Genomic DNA, 23,846 nt, shown 5'->3' with positions numbered 1-23,846 from the left:
AAAAAATGTTTTGAGCCACAAACTCATTTTTTTTCCTACCTTAATCTATCCCTTTACAACTAATAAAAAACACATGAACAATTTCTGGAAGTTGCTTTTCAGCTTTCATTATCTCAAACGATAAGCAGCAAATTCTTACCTAGGAGGAGGCTTCTGCAAAAGCTGTAAACCGTTGAGAGAGACTCTAGATGCATATGAGAAATAAAAGCTATCAATATTTTTTGACAAACAAAGCTTTGCCTAGCACACTACTGTGTAGGGAGAAGTATGATTTCCTCTACCTGTACCTTCCCAAATATTTTCTGAGATGAACTCCCAGTCAAATTGCTGTGTGACCTTATTTTCAATTTTCTTCATGCATTTTTACAACACTCACGCTTCAACAGTATTTAACATTATCACTCCCAGCAGTCAAGGTTGTTTGTATAACATGTAATTTGCCGAGAACCTGTTACTTGAAAGGAAGACCTCTCCTGTCTGCACAGCAGATTTGTAGGTGGAGAAAAGGAGCCTTGCTGAGAGAGAGTGGCAGGCGCCAATAAATATCGCAGTAAGAACAGAGCTGAAAATGCATGGGGCATCCTTCACCAAGGAATGACAGCACACTAGTCCTCTGCATATAGTTCCAACTAATTTGCTGCAGGACTGCTCATAAAGATCCCGTAACTGCCGTGAGCCTAACTGCAGGCAGATCTACCCCAGACTCATGCTATCACACACAGGACACACGTGTTTCTGGCACTGTTTAATAACTGAAGTAAGATGCAAAGGCTGCATCAATACAGCACTTCAAAGGCAACCCTCAAAGATCAGTGGAATAGGGCTCTGTGAGGAGAAATGCCAAGAGCCACACTATAAATAGCGTGTCTGGATATACCTAACCATGTCTTAACTTCACAGTGCCTTTTGAGCTGCTGAATGTCCTCAAGTGACACAATCTAACATACCGAGCTGGTTGGAAAGAAGTACCTGGAGCAAAGCTCTTAATAATTAACTCCCAAGGCTCCACAGATGTCCCTGGTCCTGTTCGATTCTATATCTCAGACACTATCCTAGAGATGCTTCTCTCGTTCACAGACAACACAAAGCTCAGAACAATGTTGTAGTCCCTTAGAGCAGACTATAGGCTCCAAAACCTTGGCAGTATTTCAAAGGCATGTGTGTATGCAGAAACAAGCAAATGAAGTATTATTATTGGAATGTGGTGTCTAAAACACCTGTGAAACTTGCACTATTCAAGAAATCAGATGTTTTGTTCAGAATTCTTGAAATAAATACTTGAGAACTAAACACAAACACACTGCATTAAGTAGGTTGCACTGTTTCTTGGCATTTTTTTCCTCTGATGTGTTTACACTGCTGTTCGATACAGAAAGACCTCAGCCTCATTGCACATACAGGCACCACTCCAAGTCGACTGGTAAATGAGTTAGTGGAATCAGATTCAAGCACTTATGTCCTTTTCATTGTGCTCTACTAGAAAAATAAGATTGGGAAAACAATACTAAAGCAACAGTAACTGTGGTTTCTGCACCTCAGAAGGAAAAAGTACAAAGTCATATCAACCAATATCAAACCAGAACAACCAGCTCTCCTCTCCCCACAACATTCATATGAAAGAGCTTTCCTAGAGAATTAGAGGAAACTAGAAATGCACATCATATCAGTTTTAAAACAAACAAACAAAAGAAAGAAAAGAGAGTTTGAATATTTTTGCTCTTTTGCCCAAATCCTTTATTTCTGTAAGAGCAGAACTGGGAGCTGTGATCAACTCACAGAAAAAAAAAATTAAAAATTAAAATAAAATAAAATAAAACTAACCCTTCCCTCATTTTCAACTGTGAGCAGGTACAGGGCTTTTTTTTTTTTTTTTTTTTAATAATTGGTCCACCTAAGCCCCTAATATATTTGAGTCACATAAAAATCCACATCCACCATGTATTTTAAATATTTACTTAGGTTTATGCTTCAGTTTACTTCTACACAACATATCAGTACCACAACAGCAACATATCAGACAAAAAATATTTAATTAAGCCTGCAGACATTAAAATCAATACTGTGCAAATGAAAATATATTGCTGCTAACTCATGAACCAGTGCCATTCAGCTGCATACCTACATCTAACGTGACGGTTAAATACATCCTTTTGAGTTAACATTACAGGAAATAAAACAGCAGTTTTAATCACACTATTTAATTTAGATACACTTTTTTACCATGTTCAGATTCAAAAGCCATATTTTCTTCATTCCCAGTAACTTTTAACCTTAGACAGTTACACTAAAAGTAAAGTTCAACTTCCCTAGGCAGTCAGTGTAAGCTGAGAAAACTATCTTGGAAAGAAGAACTGTTTTCCACAGAGGAAACTTGAAGTAGTTACCTAGTCATCTGCTCTAGGCAACATGCTCTGTGGTTTCTGCTTGAGCACAGGGCTGGACCAGATGACCTGAAGAAGTCCCTGCTGACCTCAACCATCCTATTATTCTGTGATCTAAAAGCTACAGGCAATTGCAACACTGAAGTAGACCGAATCCAACAAAATAAATCCTTTTTATTTATTTAATTATTTTAAACCTACATGCACTGGTTATACGACTGAAAACTGCCCAAATTTTGTCCTTCATAAAGTGATGTGGGCTACTACCCATGGTGCAAAATGGGCTAACACACTAAACAAGAGGGTTCCTGCTCCTGCACATGATCTTAGGTAAAAGGATGAATTAGCATAGTTCATAACAACTTGTACATAAACTTGTATGGACATCTGCAGATTTCTTCTGCCTTTTAAAATACTTAACTGGAGCAGTTACCACAAAAAGATGACATTATGAACAGGGAACCTGATGGTCTTATGCTTACTTATAAGAAAGCAAGAAAAAAAGTTAACATGAATTGAAGAGTTTAATCAGGAGAAATATTAAGAATGGAGCAGGTTTGCAAATATTTTGTCAATAGACCAAGCTCTAAGTACACCATGAGTTAATATGGGGAAAAATGAATAAATAAAAAAGCACGTTACTCCTCTGTGTAAGGGAAACAACTTCTACTTGTGTCATCTCCCAAGTTATCAATATGCCTGCAAGTACAACATAACTCTTTTGTCTATGTGTTAAAATTTTTGCACCACAATTTAACCACCAGATTCTCTTTGGCTAAATCTGTTATTTCTCTGGCATTTTGTTTCAAAAAATAAATAAATGTATGAGTTCAGAAGGTATGTACACCTGTGTGATTAATGGATTGTCCAAAGAACTTCAAAGAAATATTGCTCACCTAAAAAGCAAAATGAAACAAAGATTAGGACCTGAGGCCAGAAAAGGCTATACTTACTCTTTATTCCTGCTCTTAACGCATGGCTGGTAAAGAACTTTGACAGCATTCCAGGTCCCCACTGCTCCAGAGTTAGGCAGGAAAGTATCTCCAAACAGCGTAAAAACATTGTGGGAGGAGGAACTTCCTAAAGACTCCACCAGCAATGTGTCAGAATTTAAAAGCCATATCTGTAAATGAAGAAATAATTTATTTTACTTAGGATCAGAGTAAAGGAAGAAATTGAAATTGATGTCATCCTAACTCTGATGTGCCATGAACAGCTGATATGAAAGCCACATTCTGACAGTTCCTAAGAAAGCATTAACAAACATGCTGACATTTTACTTTCACTATTACTTATCACTGTCTGCTCAGCCACTGGAGAAGAAAAACAGGAGTTAATAAAACCGACGCCTGATACATCACAGTCACTAATAAGATTTATTTATTTATTTTAAGGAATTAGTAGAGCATATGGTGTTGAATGACTGAGTGCTTAAGACAGAAAATTGAAAGGCTGCCCACTGGAAGTGCCAACAAGTAAGGATTTTTAGAAAACATATAGTTATAACCAGGTAGGGCCAAGACATGCAAAGAAAAAGATAGCAATTAATGTGGTCTAAAAGTAACGCTGGGATGTACAGAAGGCTGTAACAGAGCCTCATCTGGAAAATAAAATTTAATGAAATATGATCAGGGGAGTGGTGTTCTTCATCAGTAGTTGCTCACAGCAGTTCATGGAGAATTTACTGGGGAGAATTTTGAGAAAACTGAACAATTTGCATCACTTCATGGATTTCATCTAACATTTGTGTGATTGTGTATTAGTGTTCCAAGCTAGATTCAGGGCTTTGATGCTAAGCACTGTACAAAAAAAGTCAGGCTTCTCCTTTATTGATAGCCCAGAGTAGTGAAGTGATCTGAGTTACCAATGGAAATTAATTTTTACAAGTCCTGAGCCAGTACAAAATGCTTGTGTGTGAAATATTTATCACAGGAAACAGATTTTACGCAGTACTGCTCACTAGACCATCATCTTTTGTTTCTCATGACCGAATCAACTTCAAGTAAAACAAGTTGCCTGATGCAAGGTAACAGACATATGACATCCCCCATGAAGGGAGAAAGCCACTGTTAACAGGACATGCAGTACATGTCATACATGTCACAGTTTATCAGAGCCCAAGGCTCAGCACAGCACAGTGAAAGCTCAGTGAACAAGGAAAGAGATGTAGAGATAAAGATGTTTTGGAAGGGATAACCACTTGAGCATATGCACCCGAACGATGACAAGCAACTGCACTTAGCTTAGTGAGTGGCTGTTTTGATTTTGTTCTGGTAATTCACAGAACACATTCACAGCCTGAACTGCAAAATGTACCTCCCTAGCTAGGGCCATTACACACGGTGCTTTAAGCTGAGTGTTGAAGATGTGTTGGAAAAAATGTTGATGAAACAGACATGCCCTACACACATGGGTCAGTACCACCACCTCACTTAGCTTTAATTAAACCAAGTTCCTTAATTTTGAAATTGTTAACAGCTTCCTTTGAAGGAGCCTCCTGGGATGCTTTTCAGAAGGTGACTGTCCTTAAAACTAGTCTAGGGAACAATGTAGTTATAGCTGTCAAAGTTTTTCTGTAGCTTGCTTTAGAGAAAGCAATTAATCCATTTAACTGTATCCAAGCCATCCGATTTTGTATGTATGAAGTCATCCTGAAAGTACTTCACATATCACAAGTGTTGATATGTAATTTTTGACAGTAGCATTCTAATGCTTGTTCAGAGTATGTCCTTGTCTCAACTGCAGTCTAACAGACCTTTATTAGTAATTTAGGTACTCGTTATCTCACATCTTGATTGTTTCAATGACCTCTTCTCCAGACTTGGCAAATACAAACTTTTCTGCTCAGGCCCTCTAAGACATGGTCCATGAATCTGTGTCTGACAGACAGGTCTTTCCATTTTGTCATATTTATTTTCTTGGATTATCTTCCCATTCCTTTCCCTCTCACTGCTGAATTTGACTCCAAAAAACAACTTTGATTCATTACTGAAAGACAGGAGTTAGTATTCAGCTACTCCAAACTTTACCACAACATTTTTCATTTTTGCCTATACGTGGTTAAAAGAAAACGTCTCTGGATATACCAAGTACTAAAGTAATTCCAGACTCAAATCCCCATCCATCTTAGAAGTTTGAGGAATTATCTGTTATTAGCTAAATATAAACCTTAACCAAGTGTAGCAGCATTAGAACATCACATATAATTGGCTATTATTTTTTGCTCTTCACTTTGCAATGTAATGTACTGACTACATTAGTAGTTCTTGCTGACCTAAGAAAGTATTTGTGAAAGATGCTAGAAAATTTGATGAACTTGTAGTGATTACAGATAAGAAACACTGAAGCAAGAAAAATGAGATATATACTACAAAGTCAAAATTAAAGCTTTTTATATTTTTCTGAGTAGAAAACATCGCTATTTCTGTGTGTCCTGATTTTTGGCTGGGACAGAGTATCTGTTATGCTGCTGTGTTTTGGATTTAGGATGAGAATAATGCTGATAACAAACCAATGTTTTAATTGCTGCAGAGCAGTGCTTGCACAGAGCCAAAGACTTTCCTGCTCCCCGTGCTGCCCTGCCAGCGAGGAGGCTGGGGGTGCACCAGAAGCTGGGAGGGGACACGGCCAGGGCAGTGGGCCCAAGCTGGCCAAAGGGATGGCCCACACCTGGTGGTGTCCTGCTCAGCAGCAAAAGCTGGGGGAAAGGAGGAGTGGTGGAGCACTTGTGGTGGAGTGATGGCATTTGTTTTCACAAGAAAACATTACGCGTGATGAACCCTGCTTTCCTGAAGTGGCTGAACATCTGCCAGCCACTGGGAAGTATCAAACAGATTCCCTATTTTGCCTTGCTTGTGAACACAGCTTTTGCTTTACCTCCAAACTGCCTTTATCTCAACCAATGAGCTTTCTCACCGATAGCTTTCTGATTTCTCTCCCCCATGCAACTAGGGGAGAGTGAGCAAGCTGCTGGATAGAGCATAGCTGCCTGCCAGAGTTAAACCACAACACTGTGCTGTTTGTGGTTCATCTGCAGTATTTTCACTACTCTACACATCAGAAAGTTTCTGCACGTACATTTGCTTACATTTAAAAAAAAAAAAAAAGGGAAAGCTTCTTACATGAACTGAACTGTCCAGAACTACTTCAACACAAGAAATTGAATTAATTCTTCACACATACAATCTTGAACAGCATAAATAACGTGTTTTATGAGCTGAGATTCATACATTAATTTTAAGATAAAAAACTTACCAAAATATAGATCTTTCCATCATCCCCTTTTATAGTGAATCTAAATGTGCTTTTAGCAGATGACAATTCCATAAGACACTGAGCAACCATGCTCTGCACAAACTGAGACCTGTTTAAGAATTAGAGCACATATTATTTGTTTTAATAACAACTACATTGTCATTCATACCAATGCAGTGCAAGTATATGAGAAACTCCATATTGTAAATTCCACCACATCCCGTAATCACTTTTTATAGAGAAATGTAGCTTCTTTATCTTTGTCTCTCCCCCAACCAGAGCACTTATTTCCTGCAACACAATCTTTTAATAGATTTTTTTTAAACAGATCAGCAGACTAAATTGCTCCAAATCCTTTACTTTGACTGACAACAAATGTCAAATGCTGAGTAAAAGCTTTTCCCTATTATATCTTACACATGCAAACACAGCAAAGTTCAGAACAATGCACATATTTTGAATATAATTCACAAAAGACCCGTGACTAATGCATAATAGAAGACAGCTAGATCAAATTCTGTACCATCTTAGTCTTAACTTCAAATTGAATTACTTGAAAATTCAAAAACCCCACAATTAAATACTGCAAGTTTTACTTTATGTCATGTAGCCTGCCATTTCCGTAATTTGTCACCACATGCCATGAAAATTTAAAATGCTTGTTTTTTTGAACTATTTATTTTGGATTATTGTCTGAATAGAGGGACACTGCAACAAACTGTGTACAATCTCTCTTGATGTTATAAACATGCAAACAGAAAAACAATTATATGAGTGAATACAGGCTGCAGTATCTTTCAAATGCTTAAGTCTGTGAATATGTAAAACTTGATAGCACTTCTTTATTATACTTAATTAGTGAATTAACTGAATTTTCCTACATTTCTAGCATCCTTTCCAAAATGTAAAGCTGAGCAAGTTATCTGATTTTTTTTTTTACCTTGGTATTGTGCTGAAACTTTCCTCCGATGGTTGTACAATCACCTCTGTGACATAGTATTTAATAGTATCTGAAGTGACAAACACGTTTAAGTACAACAGAAAAACAAACTTTTTAAAATTAAGCTGTAAATCACTGTATCACTATACTATAATTTTTCGTTCAGCATTCAATTAAGAGGTTCAGCAGGTGATCAAATTCCTGCTTTGGTATGTGGGAGGAGAAGCAACCACGAACAGAAAACATACATTACACCAAAAGAAAACTGCTCTGAGCTAATTACATGATCAGCAATTCGTCATTCATATTGATCCCTGTTTAACACTAGGAACAATCAACTTGAAACAAAGTAAGCAACAGCCAAAGCACTTGGACTGAAATGTTTTATGTATTAATGCTTGCTGGTGCCAATTAACTCTTGCCCAGTATGCACTGCTACGAAGCCAAACCTGAAAGATGAATTGAAAGAACTTTCCTAAAGTACTGGGATCAGCATAGCTTACATAAGTATTTTAGTACCCTCTGCTGCTCAGTAATGCTGCAGTGAATCACAAGAGACAGTTTTAATAACACACAGCACACACAAGGGAATAATTTTTTTCTTTGCTCAAAGAGCAGAATAGAACCTCTTCCCCAAAATTGCACTAACTTAACACTAATATACAAACCATACATTACAAATTTCAATGCAAGTGTTCCCCAAAAGCTCCACTACGACATCCTTTTAGTACTAAATGGAAGAGGTTTAGAATTTAGTTCAGAATTTAATCTTCATCAATAAAGTCGGGTCAAAGATTATCACACTGAAGCTCTGGGTCTAAGCTAAAATACCGCCTAACCAGAGAGCAAGCAGAACAGGTCAAGTATGCAGAATAATAAATTCATTCCACTAAGCCTTAACATGTGAACATCAAAAAAGGATTCATCAATTCCATAAATTTTAAGGGTAAAGGGGATTGACCCATTTGACCTCTGTCTGCACACACCATTAAAACCGGATGAAAGCAAGCTTTTCAGAAAGACACTTAATCCTATTACACAGATTCCAAAGGCTTGGCAGTCCCACCCCTTGTCCAGATAAGTATTATACTTTTTTAATTATCCTCACTGTTAGGAAATTATATGTTACCTCAAAGCTTAATACTAGTCTGCTCCATGCTGTGCCTAGATCTAAGAGACAGGAGAAAAAGAAGCCAGGCCGGTCATACTAGCTCTCCAGCTATTCTCTTGAGCAAGGAATTGGTTCCGTTGCTGAATGGGCTTTGAAAATTGAGGAGATGTTTGCTTGCAGAGGTAGAAGGTAGGAATTCCCAAAAAAAAAAAAAAAAAAAAAAAAAGCCTATGAGCATGTAGCAATAGTTGGGTGATCTGGGCAAAGCCAGGTCTGGCTTCCACAGCTACACCATCTCAATCCAGTTTGATCTGCAAGGCACTGATATCTTTGCTTATAAGAAAGCACCAAAGCATGACAGTCAAACCTGCTCTCTAGACTCTTCTCATAGAAATGCTTCTGTCCAGATTTCGCTATACATCTCTGATTAATTTGTGCCTGTTCTTTGAACTCTCTGTAAATTTCCTACACTACCGATGAAACATGTTCGAAACAACTGACAAGCTATCTAACTTCAGCAATGCACGAAGTCCAGGACAATTCCTTTGCACGTCTACACGCTATTTGCCTTTTCCCATTTCCTGCAATCACATCAACTGCTGGTTGCTAAAGGCTTAGGTGAAGATATTTATTCACGACAATCCGTAAAGCTCTTTTCTAGCCCCTGTTTTTGCAGTATTACAGTTTGCTTTGAGGGGTTTTCAACACATTACCTTATAAGTGGTTTTCTTAAAGCCTGTACTTTTTAGATCTCTGTACAGGATAATCAGAACCTTCTGTAACTGTCTTCTGTCTCCCTCCTGACTTATTTCTGAAACAGGCTTTGCATTTTCTTTAGTTTTTATATTCTATGAACTGAGCTGGACTCACACTGTTGCAGTAGAGCAGAGGGAGAATGAAAGAAAGAACCCTGCTAGTAACAGCCTTATCATTGCTTCTCTGCTGTTAATAACTGCATTTTAAAAACCATCAGAGACTTATCTTTAGACTACTTCAGGTAAGCCCTAATAACTCAATATAGTGACAGCTTTTAAACCAATAATCTCATAATTTCATCATTAGTTGATGAGAAATATTACATGTTTCTTTGATAAGATTTCCTTTCCATGAAACCAGACTGGCTGTTAGCAATGATATCTTTAGCTTCTAGTTCTTTGCTGAACAAGTTCTGAATTAACCTTCCCATTATTCAGTGGGAATGATAGCAAAATAAACAACCTGTAACTTTTGAGGTCTCCTTTATTACTGGGATTCCTAATAAACTGGAATCTTTCTTCCTGTCTTCCAAAGCTTTGCAACTAATATGCCAGAGAAACTAGGATAAGGAAAATCTCCATGGTAAATCATTTTCAAGGTCTAACAGTGAAAGCAATCTCATCTATTCCAGAAGAGAATAACACAAACACACAGGAATCAGCCCTGCATTTTTCTGTTAAACTGTTTTTCTCCAATGCTTTTAACCTCCAGTGCTCATTGGCTGAAGCAGTCAAGTCCAGTTTAGTCTGTACATGCCATACCTGATGATATTGTTTCTCCCAGCATGGTCTTGCAGCGCTTACAAAATACTCTGGTATTTTCTTTTGATTTCTGTAGGATAAAGAAATGTCATTTAAATGTTGCTCAGTTATTCTGAAAAAGGAACTTTAACATACTCTCCAGAGTATATAGTTTACATTGTACTTTAGTTTGTTATCTTTAAATTTACGTATACAAAGATGTGCATTGACTATTACAGCCTTCTACATGCTTGCAAGTTTCACATTAATTTTAAAATCTGGCAATATTACTGATCACACAGCACAGCCTTTAATAGATAACAGGAGAATCTCATAATACCAAGTGACAAAGTGATGAAGTAAATTCAACTTTGATAAGGGAAAAATAATGCATACAAGAAATATTGCTAAATATATACACAAAATATTATGCTGTAATGTGACTAATACCACTCAGGAAAAAGTTCTAGTCACTGTGGACAGGTTTATAGGAATCCCACTTCAGCAAAAAGCAGAAAAGGTCCCCAGAGTATGCAGAGTTACTAGGAAAGAATTAAAGAACATAACATACGATATTCCAGAAAGGTGTGATGGATTCACTTCTCAAACAATCCCTCTCCTTCAATTCAAGTCAAAAAAGTACTGACAACAATTAATTGTAAGAAGTACAGAACAGTTCCCATATGTGGGCTGAATGCACATAATATGAGACAGCATGAAAGGCAGAAAACTGAGTGTCATCACTGAGATGTATAAAGCCACAAACGCTGAGGAAAAGCTGAACAATGGAAAGTTATCTAATAGTCATTAACTCATGTTGTGAAATTATAATCTGGTTTGAATCAAACAAAAAGAAGAGACAAGGCACAATAAGGCACAATATAGCTCAGTCCTCACCACAGGAAAATATTTTTCATGCTACAAGTATACGTATGTTCAAAAAAGTCTTCAAAAACTCTGAGAACAATGTTCATCAAGGGCTTATTAAATACAAAAATCATGGATAATAACACCTCATTAGACAATTCTCTACACCTGCAGAAACAACCCTCAATACATGCCGTACTGTTACACATCTATTGCTGCCCGTTGAAAAAGATTTAATTTCTGCATCAACCTGTGACCTGACCTAGTAACATTCCTATTATTTATTTCCAGTGTTAATACTTAAATTCAGGATCAGTAGAAAGATACAAGCATAATTCCTACTTTAAGACAAAGTAGGAACTCCAGAACTGGTTCTACGTTGGGTTATTAACCTGGCTGTATTTCGGTATGGCTCTGGTCTGGAAGCAACACATTCAAGCAAACACAATGATGTTCCTGACTTAATAAACCCTTATGAAACTTAAAATCCCAGGAACATAATAAGAAGACAAACCAGATTTTAACTTGTGGTCTTTGTATAAACAACTTTATAGTGCATAAACATACCCATATGTAATTAACTATTAATCTTATAGGCTTGATAAAGTCCAGACAAATCACTATCAACTCAAGAAATCATACAGCAATGTAAGTCCACAAAAATATCTAAATTTAGCATAAATTAAACTAGTTTAGGGGAAAAACTCTGCATTTGTCTTTTTCTGTGACCTGTGAAAAAGAGAGCCACAGTTCTCATAGATTCACAGAATCCTCTAAGTTGGAAGAGACCTCCAAGATCATCGAGTCCAACCTCTGACCTAACACGAACAAGTCCTCCACTAAACCATATCCCTAAGCTCTACATCTAAACGTCTTTTAAAGACCTCCAGGGATGGTGACTCCACCACTGCCCTGGGCAGCCTGTTCCAATGCCTAACAACCCTTTCGGTAAAGAAGTTCTTCCTAATATCCAACCTAAAACTCCCCTGGCGCAACATTCCCCCTCATCCTGTCACCAGGCACATGGGAGAACAGACCAACCCCCACCTCACTACAGCCTCCTTTAAGGTATCTGTAGAGAGCAATAAGGTCGCCCCTGAGCCTCCTTTTCTCCAGGCTGAACAAGCCCAGCTCCCTCAGCCGCTCCTCGTAAGACTTGTTCTTCAGACCCCTCACCAGCTTCGTTGCCCTCCTCTGGACTCTCTCAAGCACCTCGATGTCCTTCTTGTAGCGAGGGGCCCAAAACTGAACACAGTACTTGAGGTGCGGCCTCACCAGAGCCAAGTACAGTGGGACAATCATTTCCCTAGCCCTTTGGCCACACTGTTTCTTATACAAGCCAGGAGGCTGTTGGGCCTTCTTGGCAACCTGAGCACGTTGCTGGCTCAAAATTTGAGCTGTCTCCTTCGAGCCGGAATCGAACCAGCGACCTAAGGATTCCTGCAGGCAGCACCTCTACAGTCCTCCGCTCTACCAGCTGAGCTATCGAAGGGACCTGCCTGCTGATTTGAGTGAATACATGTGCACTTCCTGGGGAGTACAGATTTTACTCACCACCACCATCATACTCTTCAATATTCAATTTTTAAAATGTGATGCCAGATAGCTCTGTTGGACTAACATCCAGAACACAAAGTGGTGCCCTGTGACCTATCACATCACAAAATAAAAATAAAAATAACAGTAATAATAAAGAGCTACATAAAATATATGCAATAGTCCTAGGGACACTTTTCATCGTACAAAGGCAAGTTTTGAGGTGTGTCCATTACAGGTTGTCTTCAGAACCTGGATCAGGGACTTCCAGTCTATACAGGCTTCCAAGTCCAATTACCCTTGTCAACATTGAATAATGCATCATCATGCATTATTTAATCAATTCCAATTCAGGGGCCTTGGGGGACACGTGGTCTGTGATTAGAGCAGCGTTACTGTGTATAGAGGTGTCAGAACTTCCTGCCTTAGTGAGAGTGGAGAGGTATACAAAGGAGACAGATGACTTATACTCACCAGTCTGGCTCATTAAGTTATGCTTAGTCTAACAGTACACATTAAAATAGCAAAAGACAGCAAAAACCAAAATAAATCAGACAATGGTAGCTAACCAAACATGGGTTATTAATGAGATGGCACAGAACAAAGGACAAATATAATTTCTGAATGCATGAGTAAATGAATTGCTGATAAGGGTAATAATAGAATATAACTACCCAGAATTAGTAATGTGATTATTTCCATAATGTATCTGAGCGTTAAAAAGTTGGAAAACAGTTTGGAAAACTCTTACAAAAATTTTTTTGTTTTAATAAAAATTTTTGTTTTTAATAAAAATTTTTTTTGTTTTAATAATTTTTTTTTTAATTTTCCGGAAAATAAATATATATTAGAAAGGAAAAGAGATACAGAATTGCAATTCTTAGTATGTTTAATTTAATAAGAAGGCAGCAAAGAGTCACGATGATTAATCACTGAAACAGCTTATCAAGGAAAATGATAAAGTTTCCATCATTTGAAGTACTAATCAGTACTGGGCATCTTTCTCAGAGTCATGCTATAGCTCAATCAGAAATGAAGGATTTGATGCTGGCAATGCCTGTCAAGAGTTCTCTAACTTGTACTATGCAAATACCAAAATGAACAGGAAGAACTGCTGTAGCTCCATAAAAAATAAGAAGTGGCTCACAGAATCTGAACTTGTGATCAGAAAGTCCTGATTCTCTGCTCTCTCTCTCTCAAACTAAGTACATCATGATGGCAAATTTCCCATCCCCACAAAACAGGAATAAAAGTAAAAGCTCAAGGGAGAGCCCTACAGCCTCTGTGAAAGCTTCAGAGAGCTACATCTTCCCTTGTTACAGAGATCAGAAAAAACATCTGGTTCATATATATACAGTTATCCCATTTCCTGCCCTCAAACATATGCAGTAAAATTACTTGCTTAATGGGAAGAGCAAGGACAAAGAAACTTTTTTTGTAAAAAACAGTATTTGAGGATGATACAAATACTGCACAGTGTGTATATACAGTACTTCTCTGAAAGCTACAACTTCAATGTTTTTTTCTGACTACAGTTACAGGTGCTAGCTGGGAACTGGGCAGTACCGTACCTATAAAACACCACTAATTCATTGTATCATGCTTCAACAGAAAATGTGACAGTTTTAGCCAGACTAATTAAGTCAATACATCTATTTGACAACTTACAGCTGCTGGCAATCTGCAGATGGAGGTGGATCACCAGCCTAGTATTTTCTGTTTCTGTTCCTAAGGATCCCTATGGCACCAGGGAAAATATTTTCCCCAAGAGATACTATTAGGATGCTGCAGAACCATGTGACATTTAAAAACTATGTTACACTGGAAGACTAATAGATGTGAGAAATATGTTTGCAATGGAAGGATGCTGTCTTGGTCCCACAGGAGGCTGCAAGAGTTTGTTTAAGCTTCTCTGGTATATTCCTGCTATTTTGGTCAGTTGCAAACACTTTCCAAAGAACTGCAATGCAATTAAAAAAGAACTTTCGTACTGGGGTAGACTGCAACAATATTCTCTAAAATGAGAACATTTATGCCAATAGCAATCTATCTTGCCTGAAACTTTCTATTACTCTCATATTATGGAAGAATTTTCTGTTTCAGTATGAGTGTTTTTTTTCCTTATTAGTCCAGCTTCTGCTTGATCTTACAGTTCTGCTCATTTGCTTGGCAATCGAATGATGCTAGAAATAAGCAAACACAGAAATTAGAATTCAGCACAAGTGTGAAAGATGTAGAAAGAAGGATCTGACACAAACAAGGAAAGAATTCTCAACTTCAGGACAAGTTTAAGAAAGCAAATGTGAAAATCCATCATATTAAACTAGCATTGTGTGTCTCTGACAGAAAATGGCCTCCTCCCACGTTCCAATGTTCCACTATTATCCTGGTTTGACCCATATCTCAAAAACATTTTTGTCCCATATCCCAAAAACATTTTTGTCCCACATCCTTTTCATCACGTTTCTGCCTCAGAAACAACCCTTCCTTGGCCTTCCCTTTAAATCAATTCTCTCAAATTTAAAAAGCGTGTTGGGCAGACCACTACACTGTCTTTGGGCGGCAATATGAATTCCATGCACCCTGCCTCTTCCCATCTTTGTTCCCATTGTTCTCTGGTCTCTTTTGACACTATTAAAATGTGAGATAATTAATTTTGGGGACCTGCGGCAGAAGGCATTGTCCTGTTGGAAATTCAGAATCTTCTACTCAGCTGCCTTCTTAAGAATACTTAGAAGAAATAACTTCAATTGTCAAATAACTCCAAGAGTTAATCCAGATTAATCTCCTTCTCCCGTGCTGGTATCCCTTCAGGATATCAGTTCTTACATTCCCCTCCCCAGCCTCTGCTTTTCAAAGAACAATGGAACACGAAATCAAAGAGGCCACAGCTGCAAGACTTGCAGACACGGACAGCAGGACAGAACTGTTCCCCAAACAGATGGCTTGCTTGGATGCATCACACCAGCAACAATTGAACTGCTAGAATCCTGGTGATTTAACTGGGGATAATACAAATCCCTGATGATGGTAAACAGCAGCAGCGAACTAGAATCAGGGCCTCCGGTGTTACTCTCAGCAGATTAAAAGTTTGATGTTGGGAATCTCTACACAGCAAGTCATCAGCTGTTAGACACAGACATTGTCAAGTCAGCAATGGTTCCCATAACTGCTGAAGGATTTCAACAACCAGGTTTAATACGTGGTATGGCGAAAACAAAGATGATATCTGCAGGACCAATCTTTGTCAGCATAATTACAGACAAGCTGTACATTAGCAGAAAAGATTTTATGAAAATGCAAGCTTTGATGAAATAAGCTCATGGGTGCTGTTCTGGTGGAAGAAGTTGTAGCTCCAACTTTTATACAAGTGCTAGATTTCCAAGATGAATAAAGCACTGCATTTTATTTCCTCATCCCACTATTGAAACACCAGCGTTCCTATTATTTTTTTTCCCCCAACACATTTTGATGTTTCTAAGCCAAATGTTAGCCCTAATCCTAGAGGCTCAGACGGATATAATCTTCTCCTTTAGAACACTTTAGAAAAGTCATCATCAACAGTTATAGCCTGGGGTGGCAGGTCTCTTTCACTAGGCAGAGCAGTCAAACTCAATCTCCTTATTCTATTCTTAGAATATGAAAGCCACATCTGAACCCAAAACACATTCTGATTTTCCAAGTCTTTCTGAAGTTTAAAAAAATAAAATAAAAAGAGTCTTTTAATCGTAATTATGGTTATGTATCCAGTAATATTTTGAGAGAAAAAAGCAGTGTTTCTCCAGTTTCCCCCTTGTTATTTGTTCCACTGTCCCTTGACAAATGCCTAACCTATTACAGTTACAATCATAATAAATGCTGATTTACTATACTCAGGATATTTTGAGGGGGAAACACTTGGTTTCAGAACTATATCATTAAACATTTTTTAATTCAGTTTATAAGGAAAAGATTTTCTTGCATATCTAGGTCAACATCAAGACATGGTGCATGCTTTAGAAAATAGCTTAGAATATTTTCTGGCTTCTATGCAGATGAATGTCAACAACTCTTTATGACCTTCAAAACATCCCCATAATACATGTAAGCTAAATGAGCCAGTGACAAAAAGGCATTTTACAATAAAAAAGTCCAAATACATTCCCTTAAGAATTATTAGAACAAACTACTTTACCAAGGTAGAGCCATTCTGAGAAGCGTGATGGCCGGTCTCCGAGCAGCATATGGGAGGTTCAGGGACATGCGATTCGTTTTCTGAATTCAACAGAACAAAAGTGTCTCCAAGAAAACAGTCATCACGCTGAGGGTGCAAAGTGCTTTTGGCAAAGGGGTTAGGGTGACAACACCACTCTTCAACTAAAGCACTCCAGTTTTCACTTGGTAGAGGAAGAACTCTAAGAAATTTCCTGAGAGGGAAGAAGAAAAGATATTTCAATATATTATATTCTTTTATAAGATGCTAACACGCGGGCTCTTTACAAGAAGGAAAGAAAAAAAGCATGGTGTTTTCTCCAAAAGGTAGCGTGTGACTCTCCTTTCAGTCAAAGGTACTTTCTTTGGATGAATTCTGAGAAAGCAATGGCTGAGTGTTCCCTGCCAAGTTTGTGATGAAGCATTTCCCAAGGGTGAATCTCCAAAGATTATAGAGCAGAGCTTCGCATAACCCCCCAGATGGTAGAAATCAAACAGATCTACTCGCTCATGAAAAAATGTTAACAATGGAGATTGTGATTATTTTTATTATTACTACTTATGAAGTTTCCTTGTATCAAATATAAAAAAATTGCTGTCATAGCAAGGGAGCATGTACTTTGAAGCCCCTTAAAGTCAGATATCAGACTTCAAAACAAAGCTAAATCCTGACCAAAATATCACAGAGCATATTCATTAAAAAAAAAGAAAAGAAAAGAAAAAAAGAATAAAATAATGCAATCTTAATTTAGATTCAGATTCAAATTTCAGAAGTCACAGCAGAAAACAAAACAAAACTTCTCCTTGTTAGAGATATGGACCAAGGAGTCTGCTACAGGTGATACCACGCTTTGCTTTCTTTACCAGTGTTTTTCTCCACATACTTTCTTTGGTTACCCACATTGTCACAGAATTTTAAAAGCCAAGATTTGGAACGACTGTTTTAAGCTGTAAAACACACTCTGAAAGCTAGAATATATGCATGTAAATATATATATAAATATAAATACATACATAGAAATGTATATACTACTAATACATAATGCATACATTTAAATACATACATATAAATATATTCATATGTACTATATAAATACAGTCTTGGTCATTATGAGTCAGTGGTCAGTACTTTCCTGCCTATAGTTCTCATAAACATTGTCTGGTCCCTCCACGTGAGATTTTATTAAGAGTGCAGAAGCACTGATGGATACTGTCCACATATTTACACATTTGCTTTAGTTTACATTTTATAGAGAACTATTGCACTAGGATAAAAACCTGCCTCTTTGCCAGAATACAACATTTTTAACTCTGTGCACTCCTCCAACAATTTTGTAGATGCACTGTTAGCTGCAGTGCTGCGCTCTCTGCTGTTAGTTTCTTTGCTGTGATCTCTGATGTTAGTTTCTTCAGACATTTGCCTTTTGTTCCCGTATTTCATTTGCTGTTGCCCAAAACATATATATAATTACATATAGTTTTTTTGATTCCACACTTAATTAAAAACTTGCAAACACCACTTCATTCATGTTGCTACTTTGCAAATAATCACAAAACCATAGCTAGCTAGACACCCTCTCTTTCTTGCAGCTCACAATCTTTTTCTAAAGATGCCAGTTCTTCCCATCATAGTTTATTGCACCTTTTGTATTCTTGCGTGGGTGAAAGCAAAACCTTTCATAAAAACTTCCTTCTTCATGGATCCTCAATTCATTTTAAACTGTGCTTGCCCCATCTGCAGATGAAAGTTGGAATAACTGCTCGTCTGGCCCAGCTTTAGCATTACTAGTAAGGTCAGCTCCTGGCACTAATCACCACCTCCACTCTCTGTAGTCTTACCTATTGTTTGAGATATCATGATTCTGCTCTGGTACAGCCTTTATTCTGCTCTAGGTCTATAGACTGATTATTCTTCCCAGCTCTGTGCAGTTAGTGCCAATGCCTGGACTCAAAATGAAAAAGGTCTTCATTCCCATGTACTGTTCTTTACATTACCACAGGGGGAAAAAAAAAAAAAAAAAAAGAGCTGGTATTATTCTGCAATACTTTTTCAAGTGTTACAGAAAAAAAAAAAAAAAAAAGATTACTTTAAGCTGCAAACCAATACTGTCTAGTTTCTTTCCATTACCCTTTCTTTACTCTCAAAAGCTAGAGTACATCCCTTTGAAACTTCGTGAAGACCTGAGTTCTTGCCAAACAAAAGCAGGTACTCCGACCACCAGAAGTTCCTAACCAGGTTCCTCCTACCTCTAAGTTACACAGAAAACACAGCATTTCCAGTTTATTTTAGTCTTTCACCATTCCTAGGTGGGAAGCCATATTCTGGGTCACCACCTGGGTCCCCGCATTGGAAAAATGTAACTCTTGCATGAAATTAGCTTTCCAGGAAAAAACAAAAACAAAAACAAAAAAAAAAAAAAAAAGAAGCCTGAAGTTTACTAGGTACTGACTCTCTTAGGGCTGGTAAGTATAATGATAAAACCTGGCTAACTTAGGGAGTCATCTCCCCAGACTAACCCTTAATAACAGCTATGTTTCTACTTTAAGATAGCCATATAGTCAGAGGGAAACCAAGAGACACTTTCTTCTTCTGGAAGGATCTAATAAAGTCAAGCTGAATCTCCCTCTGGAGATAGCTCTGTCTCCAGACAGAGGAAGCCAAGGTAATGAACTTAATTTAAAAAAACTAAAAGTTAGGTACTAGTCTAAACAACTGCCATACAGATGTCAGTCTTAGTTGGGCTTGGATTTGGCCAAAGAGATCCTTCTAAGACTAGATTAGAAAAAATACTCTCTAGCATCGTTATTAACTGATATCCAAGCAGTCAGTAATATCATCCTGTCTATTAAAAATTCAGAAGCTGAAAGTAAAATTGAAGCAAAATTAAACACATAACCCATTTGATCAATCAGAGATGAAGAGAAAGAAAAAAGATCCAACTGAATTTCTTTAAGAGCAGACATCTTCATTCATTAATTAGAATGTAATTAGATGAATTCCCCTGCAATCAGTTTTTCAACAGAATACTTATGAACAAAGATTCTCAGAGTTGGAACTAATGAAAACAGTTACTTCTTCGCTGTTAACTTACGAGAAATATTTTTCACAGCATTCAGCCTCTAAGAACTTTTACATGGAGAACAACTTTTTGTTCAGCCAGGTAATGACAGGACAAGGAGAATGGTTTTAATCTAAATGGGCGAGATTTACATTAGAGGTTAGGAGGAAGTTCTTCACTCAGACGTGCTGTGAGGCACTGGCACAGGTTGCCTAGAAAATCTGTGGATGCCCCATCCCTGGAGGCGTTCAAGACCAGGCTGAATGGGGTTTTGGGCAACCTGGTCTGGTGGGAGGTGTCCCTGCCCATGGCAGGGGGGTGGAATTAGATAGTCTGTAAGGTCCCTTCCAACCCAAGCCATTCTATGATTCTATGACAGAAAGCCTTGAAGAATTATTTTATATATGAGCTATACAGCAGGAGAGAAAGAAAAAAATATAAAAATCAAAAATTCTTTGCTGCTCTTAAATCACGGAAAAAAAAAAAAAAAAAAAAACACATCCTCTAATATGAGAATAATGTGGAAGAAGCAGAGAGAGACCATAATCCTGACCTCTGATTAACAGAAGCAAACAGATGAATCCAGTGCATCTCAGAAAATGTAGAGAGAATCACAGAAAACTGAGCTGAAAGAACTCACCTAGTCCATTTTCTTGCCTCAAGGAAGGATTGACATTTAAACTATCCTAAATGTATATCTTTAATCTAGTCTTTAAAATGACAGAAATTCCACTGGCTTCCTAAGCAGTTTCTAACAGTAAAAAAATAAGCTTTAGAGTATGTTTTTTCATTTACACCTAATTTCCTTTTGCACTTCAGTAAGTTCCCCCTCACATGACAGATGACCATGCTGCCATTAGCATGGTCTTTGGACCACAGAGACCAACACATGAACTTTGTTTCTCAAAGTACTGTCTCCTCTGGAAACATGGGAGCGCTGGAACAGAAGGTGCTGGACAAACTGACAGCTCCAACCTTCTACCCTTATCACAGTCAATATTTTTTAGTGGTAACATTCAAGGGGGGTTCCGAAGTCCTCTGCAAGGAGGAACAGTTTACAAGCAATGCACTAACATGCCTTGATTTTTCCGTTCTCAAAAATTCCTGCTGTGTCACACTGTAGGATACAGAACCACATTTACAGTATGTAAATGCCATGCGTATGCATTTGGTGTGTTGATAGTCAGGAAATCGCCCACTCAGAGATGGAAATATACAAGGTGCAAGATCTTTTGAAAGCAAATGTTAAGGAGTATAAATAAGAAGTTTCTTTACCCTATAAATGTATCAAGGAGAGTTACTGCTAGACTTTCCGATGAGACATCTTGTAAGAGAAAGCCAGGAAATCCTCATTCATTCGTGTTCAAGCCAACCACAAATCCATATGTATGACAGGAAAGTAACAGAAGTTTACAGATTTACATTTGTATCACCGTTCTGAGTATTAGGAGTGACACAGATCATAAAAGGCTGCAAGTGCGTCTCCAACAATTTGTACATATCCAGCTGCAGCTGTCAAAATTGTTCATCACAAGAGCCAGAAAACGTAGCAGCTTTTTATTAAAATTCTCGTTCACTCTGCAGACTTTGTAAGGAACAAAGATAAGGCCAAATCATACAGCTAAGGAACAGGTCCTGTACTCCCCAAATTCAGCATCCCTGAACTTAACAGATAGGAGGGAGCTGCTGACTGCAACCCCATTCTGACCAGGCACTTTATAACTACAGCACACTGACTGAAGAGAATCTGTAAGAGAATGAACAGAACTGAAAAGGAGCCCTGGAAGTGCAGAGGAAGACAGAAGTTGAGGTTAAAATTTTCAGTTTTACTCCCTTCAACACTGCAGAGATGCCAGCTATTAAGACTATGAATGTTGTTAAATCAATGAAAACTAATGTGTGTTCAACATTTTAACTACAATGTTTTCAACTCAAAATGTTACACCTTTTTTTTTTTTTTTTTTCTTATGCATAGGGAAGTCCAGCCACAAAAGAAAATGTCTCACTTGAGGCACAGCAGACAACTAAGAAAAGAATCCAGACTTCCCACCTGTCAGGGCCGATGCTCTAAGTAAGCTATTTCTACCTTCCAGCCAGAATGAAGCAAGAAGTAAATGAACAAATGGTGAAAAACTGTTTCAGGTAATTTTGATTTTAGTTGTCTGTAACAGTGCTTCAAAAGTGTTCTCATCTATCAATTTCAAAATAACTGTCTTTTAACTCTCTAAGTACACCAAATAACACAAATACCACTCCATACAGCATCTGTTGCTATAAATACAAGACACTGCAGTACTCACCGTTCTTCTACTATGACATCACCACAGGACTGGCAGTAAAAGATGCAATTCTTCTGGGGTTTCAGGCTTTCCCTCAAATTATAAACAAGTTCTACAAATAAGAGAGGATGCATTAATCTTCAAGGCTGCGTAAAATTTTCACTCATACATAAAAATCCTTCCAAATACCTCAAACTTAAACAAGAAAAGAATCTAAATAAGCAAAGTGTTGACATTCTAAACACAACCTTATTCTTTTAACCTGTAGAAGCAAAGAGATTTAGGAAAAACTTGCCACCTCTACATCATGCCCCATATTGTTAAATACGGGCAGCAATATGTAAATAATTATTTTAATGGTCCATACCCTCTCAGCTGGAGGAGCTGAGATACAGGTATCATCGCAGAGAATTTGTATAATTGTGTAAATTAAAACTCAATCCTACTCTTTTGTAATCAGAGTTCTGCTAATAAGCATCTCTGTAACACGATGGTACATCCCAGTACATAACAAAAAATAGTTGGGGGGTTAAAAAAAAAAAAAAAAAAAAGGAAAAAAGCAGTAGTCTTAGGTTTTCAGCCAGGTAAGATACACAGCCACTGCTGTACTACCCAATGAACAGTGAGCGAGCAATACCCTCTGCAGGCCAGCAGACAGAAAACAGTTTCACAGAAGACAGCTCAGACAGCTTTTCCAAATTAATTTATACATATACATATAAAAGCCTTCAGAGAAAATCAAATAACATTAGGTGGAAGAAAAAACAAACTATAAGCCTGGCTCCATGTATATACAGGCTTTGCATTGCCCACTTTCTGAAATCAGAGTTAAAGTACCTTCCCAGCACAGGTGCTCAGTATTTAAGAAGCAGGTTGTAACCACAAGGGAAAGGTAATTAAAACATCCCATAAGTTCATAAGAGACAGCCAGTGTTGCATACTAATTTAAAATTTTAAAGGCTAACCAAGGTTAGTCTTTATAATTAAGTGGTCAGTGACAAATGTTGCGTTATAGCTTGGATGAATTGCGCTATTACATTTTTAGCTTAAATGTGAAATAGGAAAGGGGGAAAATTTTGTAGTGGGGGGGGGAATGTTTGAAGTAGTGGGGAAACAAAGTTTGAAGTGATGCAGGAAAGCACTGGGGAGGGAATTGAACGATGCTCTCAAACTCCTGAGGAGTTATTCGGCAACAGCTCCCCTTTCATCAAGCCACTTTTTGTGGCTTTGCTTTTTAAAACCGACAGATGCTGCACGCTATCAGATGCTGGACCCAGAGCTGTTAGTTTAAGTTGGAAACTGAGCCCCAAAGGGAGCCTTACAGAAACAGCAGCTGCACAAACACCTAGGGCATGCTTCAAACTCTGGCTAGCGCCTTATCCCCCCACAGCCCGAAGGACAGCAGCACCCCAGACCTCCCCGAGCCCAGCTCTGAATGACTGCTACCCTCCAGCCCCCCCAAACCCCTGTAGGAATCCCCCAGCCCGTCCCCACCCGCAGCCTTACCCACGCCGCCCGGCGCCTCCCGCAGGCGCAGGCGGAGGTGCAGGGCCCCGCCGGGGAGGCTCCGCAGGCCGCGGCAGGAGGCCGGGGCCAGGCTGAGCCCTGGCGGCAGCTCCAGCGCCCCGCAGGCCCCGGCGCTCCGCAGCTCCAGGCGGGCCGGCGCCAGGCTGATGTCGGCCGGCAGGCTCCGCAGGCTGGCCTCGCTGCGGGGGGAAAGCACGGGAGTTAC

The 23,846-nt window shown here is 38.4% G+C and overlaps 1 protein-coding gene and 1 non-coding gene across 11 annotated transcripts in view; both read right to left on the bottom strand.

Moving 5' to 3' along the window:
* UBE3D (ubiquitin protein ligase E3D) overlaps positions 1-23,846 on the bottom strand; it is an 83,989-nt gene that overhangs the window by 59,766 nt on the left and 377 nt on the right. For all 10 annotated transcript variants that reach the window (XR_005264663.2, XM_072036243.1, XM_072036245.1 and 7 more), the window contains exons 2-8: positions 23,621-23,820; positions 22,136-22,226; positions 16,760-16,991; positions 10,204-10,273; positions 7,576-7,645; positions 6,636-6,744; positions 3,335-3,504 (exon numbers count right to left, since the gene is read on the bottom strand). Coding sequence is in view for 9 of the 10 variants with exons in the window: in XM_072036243.1 (XP_071892344.1) it covers positions 3,335-3,504; positions 6,636-6,744; positions 7,576-7,645; positions 10,204-10,273; positions 16,760-16,991; positions 22,136-22,226; positions 23,621-23,820 (942 nt within the window). In the remaining variant the exon portion in view is untranslated. The remainder of the gene's footprint in view (positions 1-3,334; positions 3,505-6,635; positions 6,745-7,575; positions 7,646-10,203; positions 10,274-16,759; positions 16,992-22,135; positions 22,227-23,620; positions 23,821-23,846) is intronic.
* Positions 12,452-12,541, bottom strand: TRNAY-GUA (transfer RNA tyrosine (anticodon GUA)). The gene is given in 2 exon segments: positions 12,452-12,487; positions 12,505-12,541. It is a non-coding gene; the product is annotated as a tRNA-Tyr (tRNA).

Source organism: Anas platyrhynchos, chromosome 3 (assembly GCF_047663525.1).
Source record: "Anas platyrhynchos isolate ZD024472 breed Pekin duck chromosome 3, IASCAAS_PekinDuck_T2T, whole genome shotgun sequence".
Lineage (NCBI taxonomy): Eukaryota > Metazoa > Chordata > Aves > Anseriformes > Anatidae > Anas > Anas platyrhynchos.
This window is presented reverse-complemented; position numbering and strand designations above follow the sequence as displayed.